This window comes from Macadamia integrifolia, chromosome 11 (assembly GCF_013358625.1).
Source record: "Macadamia integrifolia cultivar HAES 741 chromosome 11, SCU_Mint_v3, whole genome shotgun sequence".
In the NCBI taxonomy this organism is placed as follows: Eukaryota; Viridiplantae; Streptophyta; class Magnoliopsida; order Proteales; family Proteaceae; genus Macadamia; species Macadamia integrifolia.
In genome coordinates, this window is record NC_056567.1 from 19,667,870 (window position 1) to 19,687,387 (window position 19,518).

Genomic DNA, 19,518 nt, shown 5'->3' on the forward strand with positions numbered 1-19,518 from the left:
TAGACGTTGACATACGCAATCAGGTTCTTTCTATCATAAATAAAATACCACCTTCTTGAATATTTTCGTACGCATTTATTATTCTTAGTTGTGTGAGTTTAATGTGTTTGGTAGAATTCTTTTATAACATCAACAAAACTACTTAAAAAAAAAAAACACTACCCTTGATGAATATTTAGAATGTGTTTATTGCTTTTTATTATGTTGAGTTTAATGAGTTAGGTACAACTGTACAAGTCTCAAAACTGAGAGATGGAGACTAAGAGTTTAATGTTTTGGTACATAGTCTCGATCAACCAATTAATCCCATCAAATCTTCTGGAAAGGGAAAAGGGGCGTAGATGATTGATTTTTTTTTTCTTTTTCTTTTTTGAAATTTTACAGCAGAAAAACATAGACCACGGCTCCTTTTGTATTCCAGTTTGAGGGTTCTGGTTGCATCTTCCTTGGACTGACTGCACCATACGAAGGAGCTTTTGAAGGAGGAAAGGAAAACCTTTTAAATATGAGCTAATCCAATAATAATATGTACGACAAATTAAATTGATTTGTACTTCAGGCATTTATGTCTCAATTAAGAAGAGTCATGAAAATAACAGGTTAAAAATCAAAACCAAAATTTCTCAAATCCTGCCACATATGAGTGATGATCAACTAATTTGATGCTCTTTTTTAAAATTCTATTTCTCACACCATAAAAAGTACTCTATGGTAAAAAACCTCGAAATGAGGTCAAACAATATTAGTATGAATTCTCATTTGATTACTTGAGAGCAATTAAACATTTTCTAATAAAATAGATGAGCTACATTATTGGGTAAGAGATTGTTACTTGGTCCTTGCATCAGTATGGGAGCCAATGAGATCGTGGACAAGGGTATCAATATATATGGAGTTTTTTTTTTATTTCATAGTGGATAGACTAATTTCGACCCTCCTATGTTCGGGGCACAATGGCCACACAACCAAATAGTGAGGTTCTTATTCCCTACATATTTAAAGATAAAAAAATATTATTATTATTATTTCTACAACTACTACTATTTATTTATTTGTTTTATTTATTGAAAGAAATTGTACAGCTTATGAATTAATCATGAGAGAAATTTCAGATTCAAATTTAATCGAACACACATCGATATATCTCCATGCATCCTTGTATTTTTCCAGTTTTTAAGTTGATTCAAAGTGTCTAAATTAAATTTTGATAAAAATAATAAATGTGTCAACATAATTTAAACAAGTTAAATAAATTTTTTTATGGGTAGTTTGATAAATATGGTACCCTTTTTGCCATCCATAACTTGTGCTTCAAAATGGACCTAGTTTTATAGCTGGAAACTATTGGTAGCTGGGAAAGCCACATCTAATATGATGATGTCAACAATACTATCGTTGCCCTCATTTAAGGTAGCAGAATCCGTCTTTGCATCGGATAGGGCAGATACCATCTGATCACAATCTAGATCGAATAGAAATATCTTGGTTGTTATTTAAAAGAAGGGGAAAAGAACCGTAAAAGGAATCATTGTTCCTACGTCAAGATACATGAGAGAGTGAAAAATGACTACTTTGCCCCACATGAAAGACCGAAATCTCGCCATTACTTATGCTTCCATATGTGCTCAGCCATTGGTCCCTATGCTGGTGTAGAAGCCAATCAGATATACTGATCCAATGATATACTACCTTTCACGGAACTCTCTCCCTTTTTTTTCTGTTTCTATATTTTAAAATTTTTTTTTATATAACCTTAACCCTTCGTCTATACTGATCCAATGATAGGATATCGGCCAAAAATCAGGATCAAAGAGGGCGGATACCAATTGGATTCGATTTCTCAAACCTTGCTGATTGCCCTAGTAGTTGTTTTCAAAACATAAAAACATTATACTCTATTAGACATTCTCTTGTTAGGAGCTTTGTTAGGGATCACCATATTGCTTTGTCTATTTTAATGGAGACAAGTGTGAAAGAATCCAATACCATCTCTATCGATCTCAAGGGTTATTGCTCAAAATTGGCATCTTTTGTTACAAATTATAAGTCACCACAATGGCCGGATCTGGTGCCTCTTGAACCCCTCTCGGCTTCATCTCACTAGTGTTATCCTCGTCTCCTTAGTCATGCATAATCGCATATGAAGTCTTCGAATCCTCAAAACTCTATGACCTTCCATCTTACAACAATATATGCTTCAGATTATGCCTCTGATAGGACTTAGTTATGGTTTGATCTCACGATTCTTCTAGCAGCTAAGATTGGGACAAATCCTTAGGTCTATTAAGTGATTTCAGTGTTGTTCAAATGAATGGCAAGAAGGATAAAATTCAATAAAACCCTAATCCAATGTGGTTATGATTCTTATCCCATTAACTTAACATATTCCGCCCAAAAAAAGAGAAAAAAAAATTAATCATACATTAAATAGAAAATTGTAGCTGAAGTTAATCAATAATCAATAACATAACGTAAAGGGAGGATTACCTAACTAAGTAAAATGGCTTAATTTGAATATTAGAGAAGGGCCTATGAACTGAACTTTGAACTCTACAACAACTGATTGAGACACAACAAGGATGGAGAATACGTATGCCAAGAGAAATCGTACTTATCTCTCTCTCTCTCTCTCTCTCTCTCTCAATTTTTTTTAGGATTAAACTAATAAATATAAATCGAATGATTTCTGTTAAAATGATAACATGCAACGACCAACAGAAGCTAGTATTCCTTATTCTTGGGTAACCTGCTAGCATGTCGTACCCTCTAGGGCAGATGGAATGAGACCATGATGAACAAAGGCAGGACAGGCTATCCTTTTTTTTTTTTTTTAATTATATTATAAACAAAAAAAAACCAGATACAATAGAGAAAGCCTAAACTAGCTAAACAAGGGCAAAATCCCTACTCATAAGAAGCCAACCCAACAGGTGCGAGACAAAACAAGCCAACCTTAGGAAATGACCAAGCCATGAAACTAAAAGGGGGGGAGGGAAGAAACGAGACAAATACAAATTGATGATATAACCAAAAGGAGGGGAAAATGACCCAAAAAAAAAAAAAAGAAAAAGATGATACATCAAAACTATTGGAGGTGGAAGGGGAGAATAATGGAAGGTCCCAAGATGCCAGGAATCTATTTTTTCTTGTATCAGGGCAAACAAAACAATTGTCAAAAATTATATTTTCTTACCTCAAAAGTGATAGCATCCCGAATTCGCTTTAGAATCTGCAATTTGGATGTCCATCTCCTTTTGTTCTTTCCCACCAAATATGATATAATGTTGTACAAATCCAACTTGGCAAATAAAGTCACATGGAGTTTTATCATTAGAGACATTCAAAATCCATCTCCATTTTCTATCAAACAGAAAGATAATTCTGGGAGTGAGCTTCCGGACAATACTTCCCCAAATTGATTTTGAGAAAAGACATTGAAAGAAAAAATGCTCCAAGCTTTCAAAAGAATTCCAACATAGACAACAATTAGGGATATAAATATTTCTATGCTGAAGAAAGTCTTAGGTGGGATGATAGTTAGTCATAGCTCTCCCTGATGTAAAAGAATGTCTTCGGAATAGCCGAGGAGAACCATACCATTCTATTCCATGGGACAACCGATGCAATACACGAATCAGTTTCTAGGCAGATTATAGAGTAAAGCAACCCGAGGAGTTGGCCATCAATTAGACTACATCCCCACTCCTTCTAGGTCTCAACCGGATACTCAGTAATTTGTTTCATATCTCAATCGGATCATTTGAAGTATTGGGTCTGGATCCCAAATACCATTATGCATAATGGAAGACACCTTTGCTAACCTATCAGATACCAAATCATACCTAATTCTATCCTTATATTTGGCAATTAGAATACCATCAGGGTGTCAATTACCAAGCTAAAGATAGGTATTCGAATAATCATCAATAGTAGATTTGATGTGATCAGAAACAAACGTGACGGTACTTCAGGATTTTTCTCCTTGCCCAGGAGACATCCATAGAACATGTGATGATCCAAATGGCTTTAGTTTTGAGATACCACAAGTGATTTTATTTTTCACTTATGTTGCTTTCATCCCTAACACTAGGAAGTTTTAGTGAGTGGGATTTTCAGCGACCCTCCTCATAAGTGTTTTTGGTATACATGTCTCTGTGTCTGTGAGGGTTTCAATGATGAACCTTGGAATAAAAAAAATTGAAACAAAATTAGCCATTAAAATTGGAATCAAAATGAACCATGAGTGGTTGGATGGGTTTTTGATTTTGAATAGGTAAAAGATATTTGGCCCAATTTGTTTCAGAATAGAAAAACATCTTTGAGTCTAAACCAATAAAATCCTTCCTTTCAGGGTGTGGGCTGAGAATGGATTCATTGTTCGTTCGATCATCTGGTCATACGGATAAGCATCCAACATTTGTCCCATTTCCTGTCATTACATGAGTGAAGAGGAGTTATATTTAGAAGCAATAGGGACATGTGTTTGATGCTCACTCGTACGACAAGGTGATTGTACGAGCAACATATTCAATCTCGTTTAGACACCCCCATTTTGCCACTTTTGGTATGCACAGGGTGACAAAAAAAAATGCTCTTGAATGTGGTTTGACGCATTATGTTCTTGTCTTTATTTCATATTTCAAATTGGCAATCTGGATTTGAAAGGTTTTGTCTCTTTTGTTTGATTCATTACCTGAAAAAATCTCTTTTGTTTAATTAATGGTTTATACATAAATATTCGAAGAGGGTAGACATGTCATCAGCTTTCTGGAGCTAACGACTCAACCAATGAAAGAGGAGGATGGGAGCTAGCGGCATGAGGGACTTTTTGAAAAGAGGAAGGGGGAGATAGACACATCTAGATATATAGACATAATACTCAACCTTTTTCCTATATATATATATATATATCCAACCCCCTGGTCTCCAGCCCAAACTACGGCTGTCCAAACGATCAAGAAATTAGTCAAAGAAATCCCCTGTTTATTTATCCCTAACCTTGAGGCTTTTAAGATCGTCGAAACCGACGCCTCAGATATAGGCTACGGAGGAATTCTCAAACAAAAGCTTCCTAATGATAACAAAGAAAAATTAGTCCAATTCACTTTTGGTATCTGGAATTCTGCTCAAAAGAATTACAGTACCATCAAAAAAGAAATTTTATCGATTGTTCTCTGCATACAAAAATTTCAAAATACATTATTGAATAAACCATTTTTAGTTCGTGCTGATTGTAGCGCAGCTAAATATGTTTTACAAAATGATATTTCAAATCTTGTATCAAAACAAATTTTTGCCCGACGGCAAACTTTACTTTCAATTTTTGAATTTCAAATCGAATATATTAAAAGAGAATTATATATATTTATATATATTTATATATATAAGATATCAAGGCCACAGTTAAAAAAAGAAGATAAACAGGTTTGCCATTCACCAATGAGAAAGCATGGTTTATTGTATGATTCCTTATATAATATTTCTATACTTCAAAGGCAATGATATGTTTTATATCCAATCAAGGAATATAATGGTGAAGAATGTGGAGACTTGCCCACTCTAAAGCTTTTTTTGGATTCTCTTGGTGGAGTTTCTTTGCCCAGTTTACAGCTTTTGCAAATTTCTTATTTATAGACTCTAGTACTCCACCTATCTTCAATTCGTTTGGCCGAATAAGATCACTTGGTTGGTCCAATGACTCCAATTTGGCAAACCACTCTGATTCTTGTTCCCCAAGATGATGTATCATTAGGATTGTAGATACTAGTGGTTCTATGTCTTGTGGCACCTTATCCCAATCATTTGAAGGTGTTTCGGCAATCCCCTGATCACCAAATGCAGGCTCTGGAGATATGAACAACAAAGCAAATGCCATGGAGAAGACCCATTTCAAGAAGACATTATTGACCCTCGCCATTGTTGTCTCAGCCACAGATTGTTGAATTAGCAGTGGAAGAGATGGTGGATTTATAGAGCAAACTATAGTTCGTTTCATGTGGTGAGATATTTCGTACAACTATCGGACCCCTTATATCCCACCCCAGCAAAACACCTCCGAACAAACGGGGCCTTCAAGATAAGAGAATATTATCTTGCTGGCACAGGTATATATATATATATTAGTGTGAATCAATATGAGGGTATGTGATAGTATCCTCAGCAAGAGTAACATCGTCTTTCCACACCTACTATGTATAGACGTTGACATATGCAACCATGTTCTTTCTTTCATAAATAAAATATTTTGATGAATGTTTTCGTATGCATTTATTATTCTTAGTTGTGTGAGTTTAGTGTGTTGGTATAATTCTTTTATAACATCAACAAAATTACTGGTAGAGAAAGAATAATAAAAAACCACTACCCATGATGAATATTTAGTATGTGTTTATTGCACTTTATTGTGTTCAGTTTAATGTGTTAGGAACATGTCTATGGATAATGAGAGCTCAATGTTTTGGTACATAGTCTCGATCAATCAATTAATTCCATCAAATCTTTTGGAAAGAGATAGTGGTAGATGATTGTTTATTTTATTTTATTTTTAAAATTTTACAGCGTAAAACATAGACCACGGCTCCTTTTGTAATCATGTTTGAGGGGGCCAGGTAGCATCTTCCTCGGACTCACTGCACCATACGAAGGAGCTTTTGAAGGATGAAGGGAAGACCTTTTAAATATGAGCTGATCCAGTAGTATTATGTATAAAAAGTTAAATTGATTTGTACTTCAGGCATTTATGCCTCAGTTAAGAACTCAGTTAAGAAGAGTCATGAAAATAGCAGGTAAAAAATCAAAACCAATTTTCTCAAATCCTGCCACATATGTGTGATGATCAACTAATTTGATGGTCTTTTTTAAAATTCTATTTCTCACCCCATAAAAAGTACTCTATGGTAAAAAACCTCGAAATGAGGTCCAACAATATTAGTATGGATTCTCATTTGATTACTTGAGAGCAATTAAACATTTTCTTATAAAATAGATGAGCTGCATTATTGGGTAAGAGATTGTTACTTGGTCCTTGCATCAGTATGGGAACTTGCGAGATCATGGACAAGAGTATCAACATATATGGAGTTTTTTATTTCATAGCGGATAGACGATAATTTCAACCCTCCTATGTTCGGGGCACAATGGCCACACAACCAAATAGCGGCATTCTTTTTTCCTTACATATTATAAAGATAAAAAAAATTATTATTATTACTATTAATACTACTACTATTTATTTATTTATTTCATTATTGAGAGAAATTTCTGTTCACTGGTGAGCCTTGGATAAATTGTACACCTTATGAATTAATCATGAGAGAAATTTCAGATTCAAATTTAATCGAACATACATCGATATATCTCCATGCATCCTTGTATTTTTCCAGTTTTTATGTTGATTCAATGTGTCTAAATTAAATTTTGACAAACATAATAAATGTGTCAACAGAATTTAAACAAGTTAAATAATTTTTTTTTATTGTAGTATGATAAACATGGGACCCATCCTAACTTGTGCTTCAAAATGGACCTAGTTTTATAGCTGGAAACTATTGGTAGCTAGGAAAGCCACATCTAATATGATGTCAACAATACTATTGTAACCCTCATTTAAGGTAGCGGAATCGGTCTCTGCATTGGATAGGGCAGATACCTTCTGATCCCAATCTAGATCGAATAGAAATATCCTAGTTGTTATTCAAAAGAAGGGGAAAAGAACCATAAAAGGAAGGTTGCTCCTACGTCAAGATACATGAGAGTGAAAAATGACTACTTTGCCCCACATGAAAGAGAAATCTCGCCATTACTTATGCTTCTATATGTGCTCAGCCATTGGTCCCTATGCTGCTCAAAGCCAATCATATATACTGATCGAATGATATACTACCTTTTATGGAACTCTCTCCTTTTTTTTCTTTTGCTATATATATTTTTTTATAACCTTAACTCTTCCTCTATACTGATCCAATGATATGATATCGGCCAAAAATCAGGATCAAAGAGGGCGGATACCAGTCGGATTTGATTCCTCAAACCCTACTCATTGCCCTAGTAGTTGTTTTCAAAACATAAAAACATTATACTCTATCAGACATTCTCTTGTTAGGAGCTTTGTTAGGGATCACCATATTGCTTTGTCTATTTTAATGGAGATAGGTGTGAAAGAATCCAATACCATCTCTATCGTTCTGAAGGGTTATTGCTAAAAATTGGCATCTTTTGTTACAAATTACAAGTCACCACAATGGCCGGATCTGGTGCCTCTTGGACCTTTCGACCTCATCTCACTAGTGTTATCCTCGTCTCCCTAATCATACATAATTGCATATGAAGTTTTTGAAACCTCAAAACTCTATGAGCTTCCATCTTTCAACAATATATGGTTCAGATAATGCCTCTGATTGGACTTAGTTATGGTTTGATCTCATGATTCTTCTAGTAGCTAAGATTGGGACAAATCCTTAGGTCTAGCAAGTATTGAGTCCGGATCCCAAATACCATTATGCATAATGGAAGACACCTTTGCTAACCCTTTTTTTTTTTACTGGAAGAAGAATTTAATAAAAGAAGAAAAAAGGAAATACAACAGAGAGAAATAAAGACAGGCCGCAACTACTAGGACAACTTAATCACTCCACCTTCGGCATGGCCATCAGCAGAGAGAAAAAGCATCGACCTAATAGAAGTGAAATCTATGCCTATCCACAGCATCATTTTCCAAATCTTCAACAATGTGTCTCGGGAAGGACACCGAAAATTCTGAAGTTCTAGATTTTGTAGCCTTTTTAGTAAGGAAATCCGCAATCGGATTAGCTTCGTGAAAACAGTGGGAGATCTTCCAAGGATAGACTCCAAGTAGGGGATAGCAGATCGCCAATTTTGGAGAATACACCTTGGAATTTGATTTCTTTGCATTGCAGCAACCACTGCGCCTGAGCCTTATTCAAGCCAAAGACCTTTTGCCCCGAATGCCTTAGCCATTTGAACTCCTTCCATAACAGCCTCAAATTCAGCTTCATAAATTTTTTTTGTACCCAAAAAAATGTTGAAAGAGTCCTGAACCTGACCCTCACTATCTCGAGCAATGCCGCCTGCACCAGCTCTTCCTGTGTTCGCAGGGAGCTTCCATCTACATTAATTTTGATCAAATCTCTCTGAGGCTTGCACCAATGAACTTCCAAAGGGGGGCGAGAACTAACAAATTCCACAGGGAGACCCAATTTTTACCTCCCCTCTAGGTCGACAAAGGTATAGGGGAAGTTCTTTGCACAAAAATTCATAGATTTGCTAATTATGTCTCGCAGTGGCCTCATGAAGTCTTCTATTTCTTTCCCACTAGATATTTGCTGCTAGGATAGAGAAGCCCATGAGCCAGGGGTTTTTCAGGTTAATACTTCTAGACTTACCTTTCCATCATAGAATCATAGCCTCAATTGACAAATGATTATGCCATCTAACTTCAAAGCAATTTGCGAACTTTTTCCAAATCGAAGAGGAAAAATCGCAGCTGAGAAAAATATGATCTGCAGTATCTTCATTTTGCTTACAAAGAACACATCTTGTGGTGAGGCTTATACCCTCTCTCTTTGCTTGGTCTTCCGTAGGGAGTTTCCCATGGGCCAATCGCCACACTAGGGTAGAGATTCTAGGAGGAAGGAATTTCTGCCATATCATCGAGTACCAGACCATTTTGGTGCCTTTATTTCTCACCTCCTCCCACGCTGAAGCACTAGAAAAATGACCCGAGGGAGTCAGATTCCAGATACATTGGTCATCCACTCATATAGTGGGGAGTTCTATCTCCTTAGTAATGGAAAAAATATTTTACAGCACCTCCGCTGATACCTGAGGCAGCGCCCATTCTCTATTATTAATAAAATCGCCTACCCTGGCATTGAGGAGCAGAGAAGGAAATTCTGATTGCTGTATCTCATGCAGCACCGACTTAGGCCCCCACCACTTGTCTTTCCAGACCAAGGAAAAGCAGATGTTGCCTTCGATTCCAACTCCAACCATAACTAATGATGAATAATTTTAAAAGAGATGGCATGGACAAATTAAAGCCCCACCTTGCTACCAGGCCAATCACAAATAACAGAAATATGCTGCTCTGACGAAGCAGAAACAATGGGATGGGGAATACTACTCTTCGATATAATCCGTAAATTAGGAGCTTTATGATGCCTAAAATTATGAATAAAATCAATTGCATACCCCAACTTATTAAAAAATGGAGCTGGAAAACTACTAACTTGAACCATCGGTTCAGCCAAGCCCAACACATCCGGATTATGATCCCTCAACATAGAACGTAAGGCCCTTTGACCAGCGACCTTCCTCACCCCGCGAATGTTCCAAAAAAGAACACGCATTAATCAATGTTTTGATGCGGCACCTTTGTCAGGCCTCTTTGTCTGACCACCTTTTTACTTTTGTTTACCCCCTACTGCCTTTCCTCCTTTTTCCATCAGGTCACTCTCTGAAGATCCATAAAATATCATTTTTGGAACTGAATGACAACCAAATGCAGTCTGAGTAACTGAACTACTTCTAATTGGTCTTGAAGAATAACAGTTCTCTGAATGCCTAGCTGAAAGCTGCAAAATTTGTGTTCTAATAGTCTATGACATGAGAGAGCTGAAGAGTTACTCAACAAATATATGTCCAAAGTCTTTTGTCTTTACAAATCATACATAGGAGTTATATCTACAATCTAACTCATGCTTTGCATTTGATCTCTTTTGATAACTTTAGTTATTGAAGAATGCATCTCAAAGTGCTTTTGTTTGTCTGTTTTTAATGATATGCTGTGGATAAAATAATGTTGGCTAATGCTTTGAACATTATTTTGGACTAAGGAGAGCAGGTCATATTTTTCACATTGGAGCTGTTTTTTGAGAATGTAAGCCTAGGAGAATGAAAAAAAAAAAAGGAACTCCATTTGGTATATTCCCTTTAAAGCAAGTTTTTTTTTTGTGATAAATCCACATTGTTATTGATAAATGATAAACTCTATATTGTGTTAACTCAAATTAGTAGAACACTTGAAATATGAGCACATCTCAAACATATTTGAAGAGGGTGGTGGTTTGTCAAAATCCATTTGATTAAATTATTCATACCAACGTAAGTTAAGGCAATTGTTGACAAATGAGTGTAAATGACAATTATCATATAAATAATACCATAAAAATTAAAAGTTGGACAAATGCATCATTGTATAAAACTCACGACTCAATTAAAAAAAAAAAATCTTGTCATTCATCCAATATTGGTTATGAAGTCAGAAAAATAAAAGTTATAAATTACTAAATTGGATAAAAATAATAGTTTACAAATTATTAGTTATGCTTTGTTTCTCATTTTTTTTAATGAAATCAATTGAATTAAACATGCTAGTTATTTTAGGAAAGATAAAATTTAGAAAAATGACAAGTGGTAAGTACTATAGGTTCAATACTTCTATAATAATGACATTAAGGAGATTCTAGGATTTTTTGGGATAGATCATGGCCAATTTCTATCAGATATAGTATTGATTCAATCTCTGATTCTGAATCTAAAATCCTTGGTTGAATTGGTTGATTTGAATTGAAATTGACAACGACAAATTCTATCTCCATTTTCGAGTTTAAATTCCTGATCGAACCATTTGATTCTGATCGGAATAGCCTTATCCTAATTCTAACTGTTTTGAAACAACAGATTCAAGGATTTTTGGGATTGAATAACTGATTTTTAGATTTTAAGGTTGAATCTATGGTCTTTGGGATAGATTTTGGTCAATTCGGACAGCTCTTGACTAAAATAGCAAGGACAAATTTGATTTTTCATTTTTGAGCATCCACAGTTGAATCAGTTGATTCAGAAAAAATCAGCCATGATAGTTCCTCTTATCCATTTAACTAATAGGGTGTGAATAAAAAAGAGGAAAAAACAGAGAATGGCCCATTTAGTTGGAATAAAGTTATGTTTGTTGTTGTAAAAAAAACAGAGAAAAACATTGCATTTACTTTTAATTGTACTATTTCACTATGCTTCCTCAGCATTGGCAAGGCCGCAAGAGTGATCATCTGAGTGGGGCCAAGAAGTCAATTACCCTTTTCAACGATACCTATTACGAGATTCCAATTAGTCGTTTGCAAGGGAGAGAGAGAGTGTGTGTGTGTGTCATGGGCCTCCAAAGAGGTGATACGCACTGTGTGGTGGTGAGACAAGTAATTAGATACTCATATCAAGCTGGGCCCATATGCTATTTATTGCATATGAACTTAAATGTATTATTATATTTATTATACGTGTATTATTCATGTTTAATACTAAACTTTTATAGCAACGTATAATATTGTATTACACACGTTAAAAAAAAATATATATATATATATATATATCTATTCAATTATTTGGTAAAAATATAATTCTTCATTTTTAGATGTCATTCTCTCTCTATATATAATGGGAAAAGGATGGGCATGCTAGCAGATTACCTAGGAATAAGGTATGCTAGCATCCATTAGCCGTTAGATAATAAAGATATGATATTTGCCGTTGGATGAAAAATGGTAATATACATATTAATTGTTAGATATTATTCCCAAGGTATTGGGTGAGGATGAAGTGGCTGGTTTGGATGCCCTCCCTAGCAGGGAAGAAATAAAAAGAGCGGTATGGGACTTGGATCCAGCTAGCTCGCCTGGTCCTGATGGGTTCCCAGGTGGTTTTTTCAGAAAATGCTGGAATATAGTTGAGGACGTCTTTTGTAGGGTAGTGAACAATTTTTTTGTGAATGGCTGGTTACCAAAAAGCATAAATAATTGTATTATTTCCCTTATCCCTAAAGTTGAAGGGGCGTCATCTTTAGATAGATTCCGCCCAATTTGTATGGGCAATTTCTACTGTAAGGTGATATCTAAAATTATATCCTCAAGACTCTTGTCTCTTTTGCCAAGATTGATCTCAGAAGAACATGGAGCATTTCAAAAGGGAAAGATCATATCGGCAAACATTAGTCTGGCATCTGAATTATCGAACTTAATGCACTCAGTTGTAAAGGGAGGCGGAATGGGGTTGAAGTTGGATGTTCAGAAGGTGTATAACTCCCTATCTTGGGATTTCCTCTTTGCAACTCTGAAGAAATTTGCTTTTCCGAAACTTGAATTTCTTGGGTTCAACAGCTTTCTTAGCCCACAATTTCTCTTGATTTTTTGAAGCTAACAGATACTTAGTCTTAGCGTCAGCTTCTTTTCCAAACAAGTCATCATCTAGCCCCTGGGAATCAATCTAATCTTGAATCTGAGAAAGAGCCTCTTTAGTTCTGACCAACCTAGCTTCAAAGTTAGGGAAAGTAATCCTGGCCCAAGAACGAATAAGAGGCTTTAATCTTTTCAACTTTTGAGTAAACATATACATAGGGGAGCCTACAATCCTCTGATCCCACGCATTAGCAACCATTCCCAAGAAGGAATCATTTTCCGTCCAAAATTTGTGGAAGCGGAATGGGCAGTTAGGAGGTTTGGGGCAAGCTTCAGAGACTATTAATAATGGACAATGATCAGAAAAATCACTTTGAAGAAAAATTGGGCACAATCTTGAAATTAAGATAGCCATGCCTCATTACAAAAACCCCTGTCTAGAACATCCGACACATTCCCTCTCTTTCTATTGTTTGTCCAAGTAAATTTCACACCCAGGGAAGGCAACTGAATCAGATGACAAACATCAACCATGGCAGAAAACTCTGCGGTAGACCCCAAATTAAATGCACCAGTTCCTTGCTTCTCATGCGAGGCCAACAAAGCATTAAAATCACCCACCATCATCCAGGGATTAGTTGGAAAATACACAGCAGCTAAATCAGTCCACAACTTCTTTTTTAACCGACCGTTAAAGATTTCAACCCCTAAATATTTTGTAGGGAAGCTACAACTCCAAATTCCCAAAATATTAGAGATACTCTGCTTCCTTGCTGAAGCAATCTTGCCGAGGAAAAGCTTACTTTTGTCAAGATTGATGCATTGACCTGAAAATTCTTGATATTTTGTCAAAAATAATTTTAGATTGTTGACATACCTCTGGGAAGCATTGGTGAATATAAAGATGTCATCCACGAACAAGATGTGCCCTGGGGTTTCAGCGCCTCTTGGGCCCTAGATTGACTTTATTTGGTTCGACTGGATTAGCCACATCAACCCCCGAGATAGAACTTCTTCTGCAATTATAAATAGTACCGGCGATATCGGATCACCTTGTCTCAGGCCTCGTTCCACATTAAAAAATCCTTGCGGTCCTCCATTAACTAGAATTGATATCTTAGTAGATATCAGAATTTGGTTGAGCCATCCGATCCATCTCTCAGAGAAACCGAATCTATGCATAACCTGAAAAGTAAACTTCCAGTCAATTGTGTCATAGGCTTTTTTGATGTCGATTTTTATGCTGGTAGCCCCTCCTCTGGTGGACGAGAACATCAAGTTCACAAGCTTTGAAGCGACAATAATATTGTCATGGATAATCTTTCCTTTTCGGAAAGCGCCTTGCTCATCAGATATTAATCTGGGAAGAAGAGGCTCCAACCACAATGCCATCACCTTTGTAATAATTTTGCAGAAGAAGTTTCCCATGCATAGGGGGCGGAAGTTTCCTAGGTTATCTGCCCCATCTACTTTTGGGATCAGCACAAGGAAATTGTTGTTCACACCCTGCGGCATGGAGCTTGAGCTGAAAAAATATCTGACTGCGTTGCTCACTTTTTTTTCCACAATATGCCAGCATCTTCTGAAGAAGGCCCCAGGGAAGCCATCAGGACCTGGCGAGCTGTCCGGATCAAGCTCCCACACAACCCTTTTAATCTCTGCATCACCAGGAAGGGCATCCATGTGGTAGTGATCAATTTGGTTTAGGATTAAGGGAATATTGTCCAGTAATTCCTCATGTTGTACAGTCGGGGTAGCTTTGTGAAAATTCTCATAGAAGTCAACTATGTAGTTCCCTATTTGGATGGGATCATCAACCATGGAGCCATCCTGCTTCTTAAGTGATCTGATCGTGATCTTATTCCTCCTCATTTTGGTAGAAAGTTGGAAGCATTTGGAGTATCTATCACCAAATTTCAGCCATCTAATCCTTGCTTTTGCAGCCCACATTTTTTCATGATTTTCCATGACCTTAATCAGGGTAGTCTTAGCCACGGCCTCCAAGGCATACAACTGATCATCCATACCTTCTGTATCAATCTGCTCCTGAATCTGCGCTAGACCCCTCTTTGCCTCTTCCAGCGCCCAATCCAGATGAGGAAAAGCGGACCTCGCCCAGTCTCTGATCACACCCTTAAGCTTTTTAAGCTTATTGACAAGAACATAGATAGGAAGCTCCCAAAATCCATTCCGACCAAGAATCTGCCACCACTCTATCAAAGTCGTCGTGATCCATCCAGAATCGGTGAAATCTAACTGGGCAATTTTGAGGCCTCTGACTAGATTCAGACATAAGAATCAATGGGGCGTGATAAGAACCAATGCATTGAAGAACATGTTGGGAACAGTCTTGAAAACTATCTAGCCATTCTTTGTTACAGAAACTTCTGTCCAAAACCGAACAAACATTTCCACGGCATCGATTGTTTGTCCAAGTGAATTTTCTGCCAATCGAGGGAACCTGAGACATGGAGCAAGCATCTACCATGGCTCCAAATTCCGCTGCAGAGCCCAGACTAAACTTCCCTGGACCTTGTTTTTCATGTGAGTGGAGAGTGGCGTTGAAATCACCCATCATTGCCCACGGGGTAGGAACCAAAGGGGAATCATTCGCCAAAAGATTCCATAAGGATCTTCTCTCTACTCTAAAGCAGCTGGCGTGCACAAATGTCACCTGGATTTGATGGGCCCCTCAAGACATGGAGGCAGTTATGTGTTGCTCCGAATTAGAGACAACCACGGGCGCTCTCGAATTGTAGCTGAAGTATCTGTTTTTTGTTTTTTTATAATATAATTAAAAAAAAAAAAAGAAGAGGATAGCCTTGTCCTACTTTTGTTCATCATGGTCTCGTTCCATCTGCCCTAGAGGGTAGGACATGCTAGCAGGTTACCCAAGAATAAGGGATACTAGCTTCTATTGGTCATTGCATGTTATTTGTTTAACCGAAATCATTGGATTTATATTTATTAGTTTAATCCTAAAAACAATTTGAGAGAGAGAGAGAGAGATAGAGATACGGTACGATTTCTCTTGGCATATGTATTCTCCATCCTTGTTGTGTCTCAATCGGTTGTTGCAGAGTTCAAAGTTCAGTTCATAGGCTCCTTCTCTAATATTCAAATTCAGTCATTTTACTTAATTAGGTAATCCTCCCTTTATGTTATGTTATTTATTATTGATTAGCTTCACCTACAAATTTCTATTTAATGTATGATTAAGTTTTTTTTTCCTCTTTTTTTGGGTAGAATATGTTAAGTTAATGGGATAAGAATCATAACCTCATTGGATTAGGGTTTTATTGAATTTTATCATTCTTGCCATTCATTGGTTATTAGGGGCATCTTGAAAACATCCAGGTCAAAATATGGCTTTCAAATCAATTTCCGAATTAGTGGATGCTGCCAAAGGGAGTGGCGTTTGTTTTTTAATCCATGAACAAAATCTATATAGACACATAGATCCATGGATCATACATCTCGACCGATGTAAATCTATGGAAAATTAAATCAATGAAACGTGTAGAATGAACTTTGATACTCAGTCCTGTGCTCTCATGACTATACCCAGGTGTGGTGAAATGACCACCCTACTACGTTAGTGCAGGGACCACACAACCAGGTAGCGTTCTCTTTCCCTTATTTTAACTAAGAAGATTCAAAAACAGCCAATCCCTTTTATTTGCATCGGTTTCCATAAGATTTTTTCATAGACGGTCTGGAGCCAATCTTCTTAATTAGATTTATGGGAGAGGGGTCGCATGATGTCAGCATGCATTTTCCCATCAATTAAAGGTGGAAAATCAAATCATCCAATATGGGTTTCACTAGGGTCATGACATTTGTTTCCCTCATATTTATAGACCAAAACAAAAGCCAACATAAAAATGCATCATGTACATGGCCTGTGTCAAACTATCAAATGGTAGTCAATTATTAATTAAAAGGGTCACAGCAAAACTTGAAAGCTTCATTAATCCTTACATATCAGCTCATTTTATGTTTTTGGCCTATGATTTAGGTAGACAATTTATCAGAAGTGATAATGTTTGGTTTATCATTGTATAGGGTTGTCTCAGGCCTAACACAAGGGAGTTTGGTCAATAGGACTTTCAGCCCCTAACTCCTAGTACTCTTATACGTTTTAGGTATTTATGTGTAAGTCCCCCCCCCCCTTTCTTGGTTTATGAAAAAAAAATATTTGAGGGAGCTCAGGGATACACCAAACTGATATAAAGGGTGGAAACAAAGGAAAAATGGAATCCAAATCCAAACTGTACAGTCCTTCCAGTGGGATGGGAATTTCTGGGAGAGACATGACATGGACCGAGCTCAAACTTAGCCTTAACCTTAACCTTAACCTTGAAGGATATGGAATCAAGGATCTAAAAGAAGGATTTAGATTTTCTACCCAACATTGAAGGTTCTTCTCCATCCAAAAGTATATATGGTTGCACAAAAAATCATCTTACTATAGGAGTCCATACAATTCTTCCCGCTGAACTTCTTATTGATTCAACCCCATTCATGCTCAAAATTCAAGATAGGTATAGAAACTGGGCAACATTTGTTAAGAATGTGGCCCAAAATGGTGGGAGGAGGAAGGGTGCCCAAATAAGAGATGATTGATTTTTTTTGCAACATTCCAACAAAGGCAGCAAGAGGAAGAAAGAACGTGTTTGGCAAAGGAGGTCTCTCCAGGCACTGAAACTATATATGGCTAAGAATATCATGATGATGGAACCAAATCACTTGGGGCCAAGGAACCCTAAGGGCCTCTAGCCCTCAAAGATTCCAATCAAGACCACAAGGATGCCAATTACCATGCCAAAATAGGGTTCATGCTCCATCATCAATTTTAGACTTGATAGAATGGGCAACCAAATGTCTATATTTTAAAATCTTCCTCTAACTCTAGGAGACATGGGGCATCCTAAGGTCAAGAAACTTTTCATATCCAGTCTCTTCTAAGAAACGAGAATAACTATTTCACCCAAATATTGTCATGTTTATTCTTTCACACTTGTCTCCATTAAAATAGACAAAGCAATATGGTGATCCCTAACAAAGCTCCTAACAAGAGAATGTCTGACAAAGTATAATGTTTTTATGTTTCGAAAACAATTACTTGGGCAATCAGCAGGGTTTGAGAAATCAAATCTGATTGGTATCCGCCCTCTTTGATCCTAATTTTTGGCCAAAATCCTATCATTGGATCAGTATAGACAAAGGGTTAAGGTTATATAAAAAAAAAATAAAAATATATATATAGAAAAAGAAAAAAAAAGAAAAAAAGGGAGAGAGTTCTGTAAAAGGTAGTATATCATTGGATCAGTATATCTGATTGGCTTCTACACCAGCATAGGGACCAATGGCTGAGCACATATGGAAGAATAAGTAATGGTGAGATTTCAGTTTTCATGTGAGGCAATGTAGTCATTTTTCACTCTCTCATGTATCTTGACGTAGGAGCAATGATTCCTTTTATGGTTCTTTTCCCTTACTTTTAAATAACAACCAGGATATTTCTATTCGATCTAGATTGGGATCGGATGGTATCTGCCCTATCCGATGCAGAGACCGATTCCACCACCTTAAATGAGGGCAACGATAGTATTGTTGACATCATCATATTAGATGTGGCTTTCCTAGCTACCAATAGTTTCTTGCTATAAAACTAGGTCCATTTTGAAGCACAAGTTATGGATGGGTCCCATGTTTATCAAACTACCAATAAAAAAAATTATTTAACTTGTTTAAATTCTGTTGACACATTTATTATTTTTATCAAAATTTAATTTAGACACATTGAATCAACATAAAAACTGGAAAAATACAAGGATGCATGGAGATATATCGATGTGTGTTCAATTAAATTTGAATCTGAAATTTCTCTCATGATTAATTCATAAGGTGTACAATTTATCCAATGCTCACCAGTGAAGAAAAATTTCTCTCAATAAATGAAATAAATAAATAAATAGAAGTAGCAGTAATAGTAATAATAATATTTTTTTATCTTTATAATATGTAGGGAAAAAGAACGCCGCTATTTGGTTGTGTGGCCATTGTGCCCCGAACATAGGAGGGTCGAAATTATTGTCTATCCACTATGAAATAAAAAACCCCATATATGTTGATACTCTTGTCCACGATCTCATTGGTTCCCATATTGATGCAAGGACCAAGTAACAATCTCTTGCCAATAATGTAGCTTATCTATTTTATAAGAAAATGTTTAATTGCCCATACTAATATTGTTGGACCTCATTTCGAGGTTTTTCACCATAGTGTACTTTTAGAAATAGAATTTTAAAAAAGACCATCAAATTAT

At 36.4% G+C, this 19,518-nt stretch overlaps 1 protein-coding gene across 1 annotated transcript; it reads right to left on the reverse strand.

Moving 5' to 3' along the window:
• Positions 1–13,589: 13,589 nt before the first annotated feature.
• On the reverse strand, positions 13,590–15,762 carry LOC122092960. Its single transcript, XM_042663251.1, has 3 exons — positions 15,567–15,762; positions 14,240–15,466; positions 13,590–14,014 (listed from the first exon to the last, which is right to left on the reverse strand). The coding sequence occupies exons 1-3, from the start codon at positions 15,760–15,762 to the stop codon at positions 13,590–13,592; spliced, it is 1,848 nt and encodes a 615-aa protein (XP_042519185.1).
• Positions 15,763–19,518: the final 3,756 nt, after the last annotated feature.

Excerpts from the sequence above, each read along its gene's own strand:
- LOC122092960 (XM_042663251.1), bottom strand. The coding sequence starts at position 15,762 with ATGGGTGATTTCAACGCCACTCTCCACTCACATGAAAAACAAGGTCCA. Across the intron at positions 15,467-15,566 it reads GGTTTTGGACAGAAGTTTCT|TCAGAGGCCTCAAAATTGCC; the intron begins GTAACAAAGAAT and ends GTCTGAATCTAG. Across the intron at positions 14,015-14,239 it reads GGAACGAGGCCTGAGACAAG|GTCAATGCATCAATCTTGAC; the intron begins GTGATCCGATAT and ends AAGAATTTTCAG.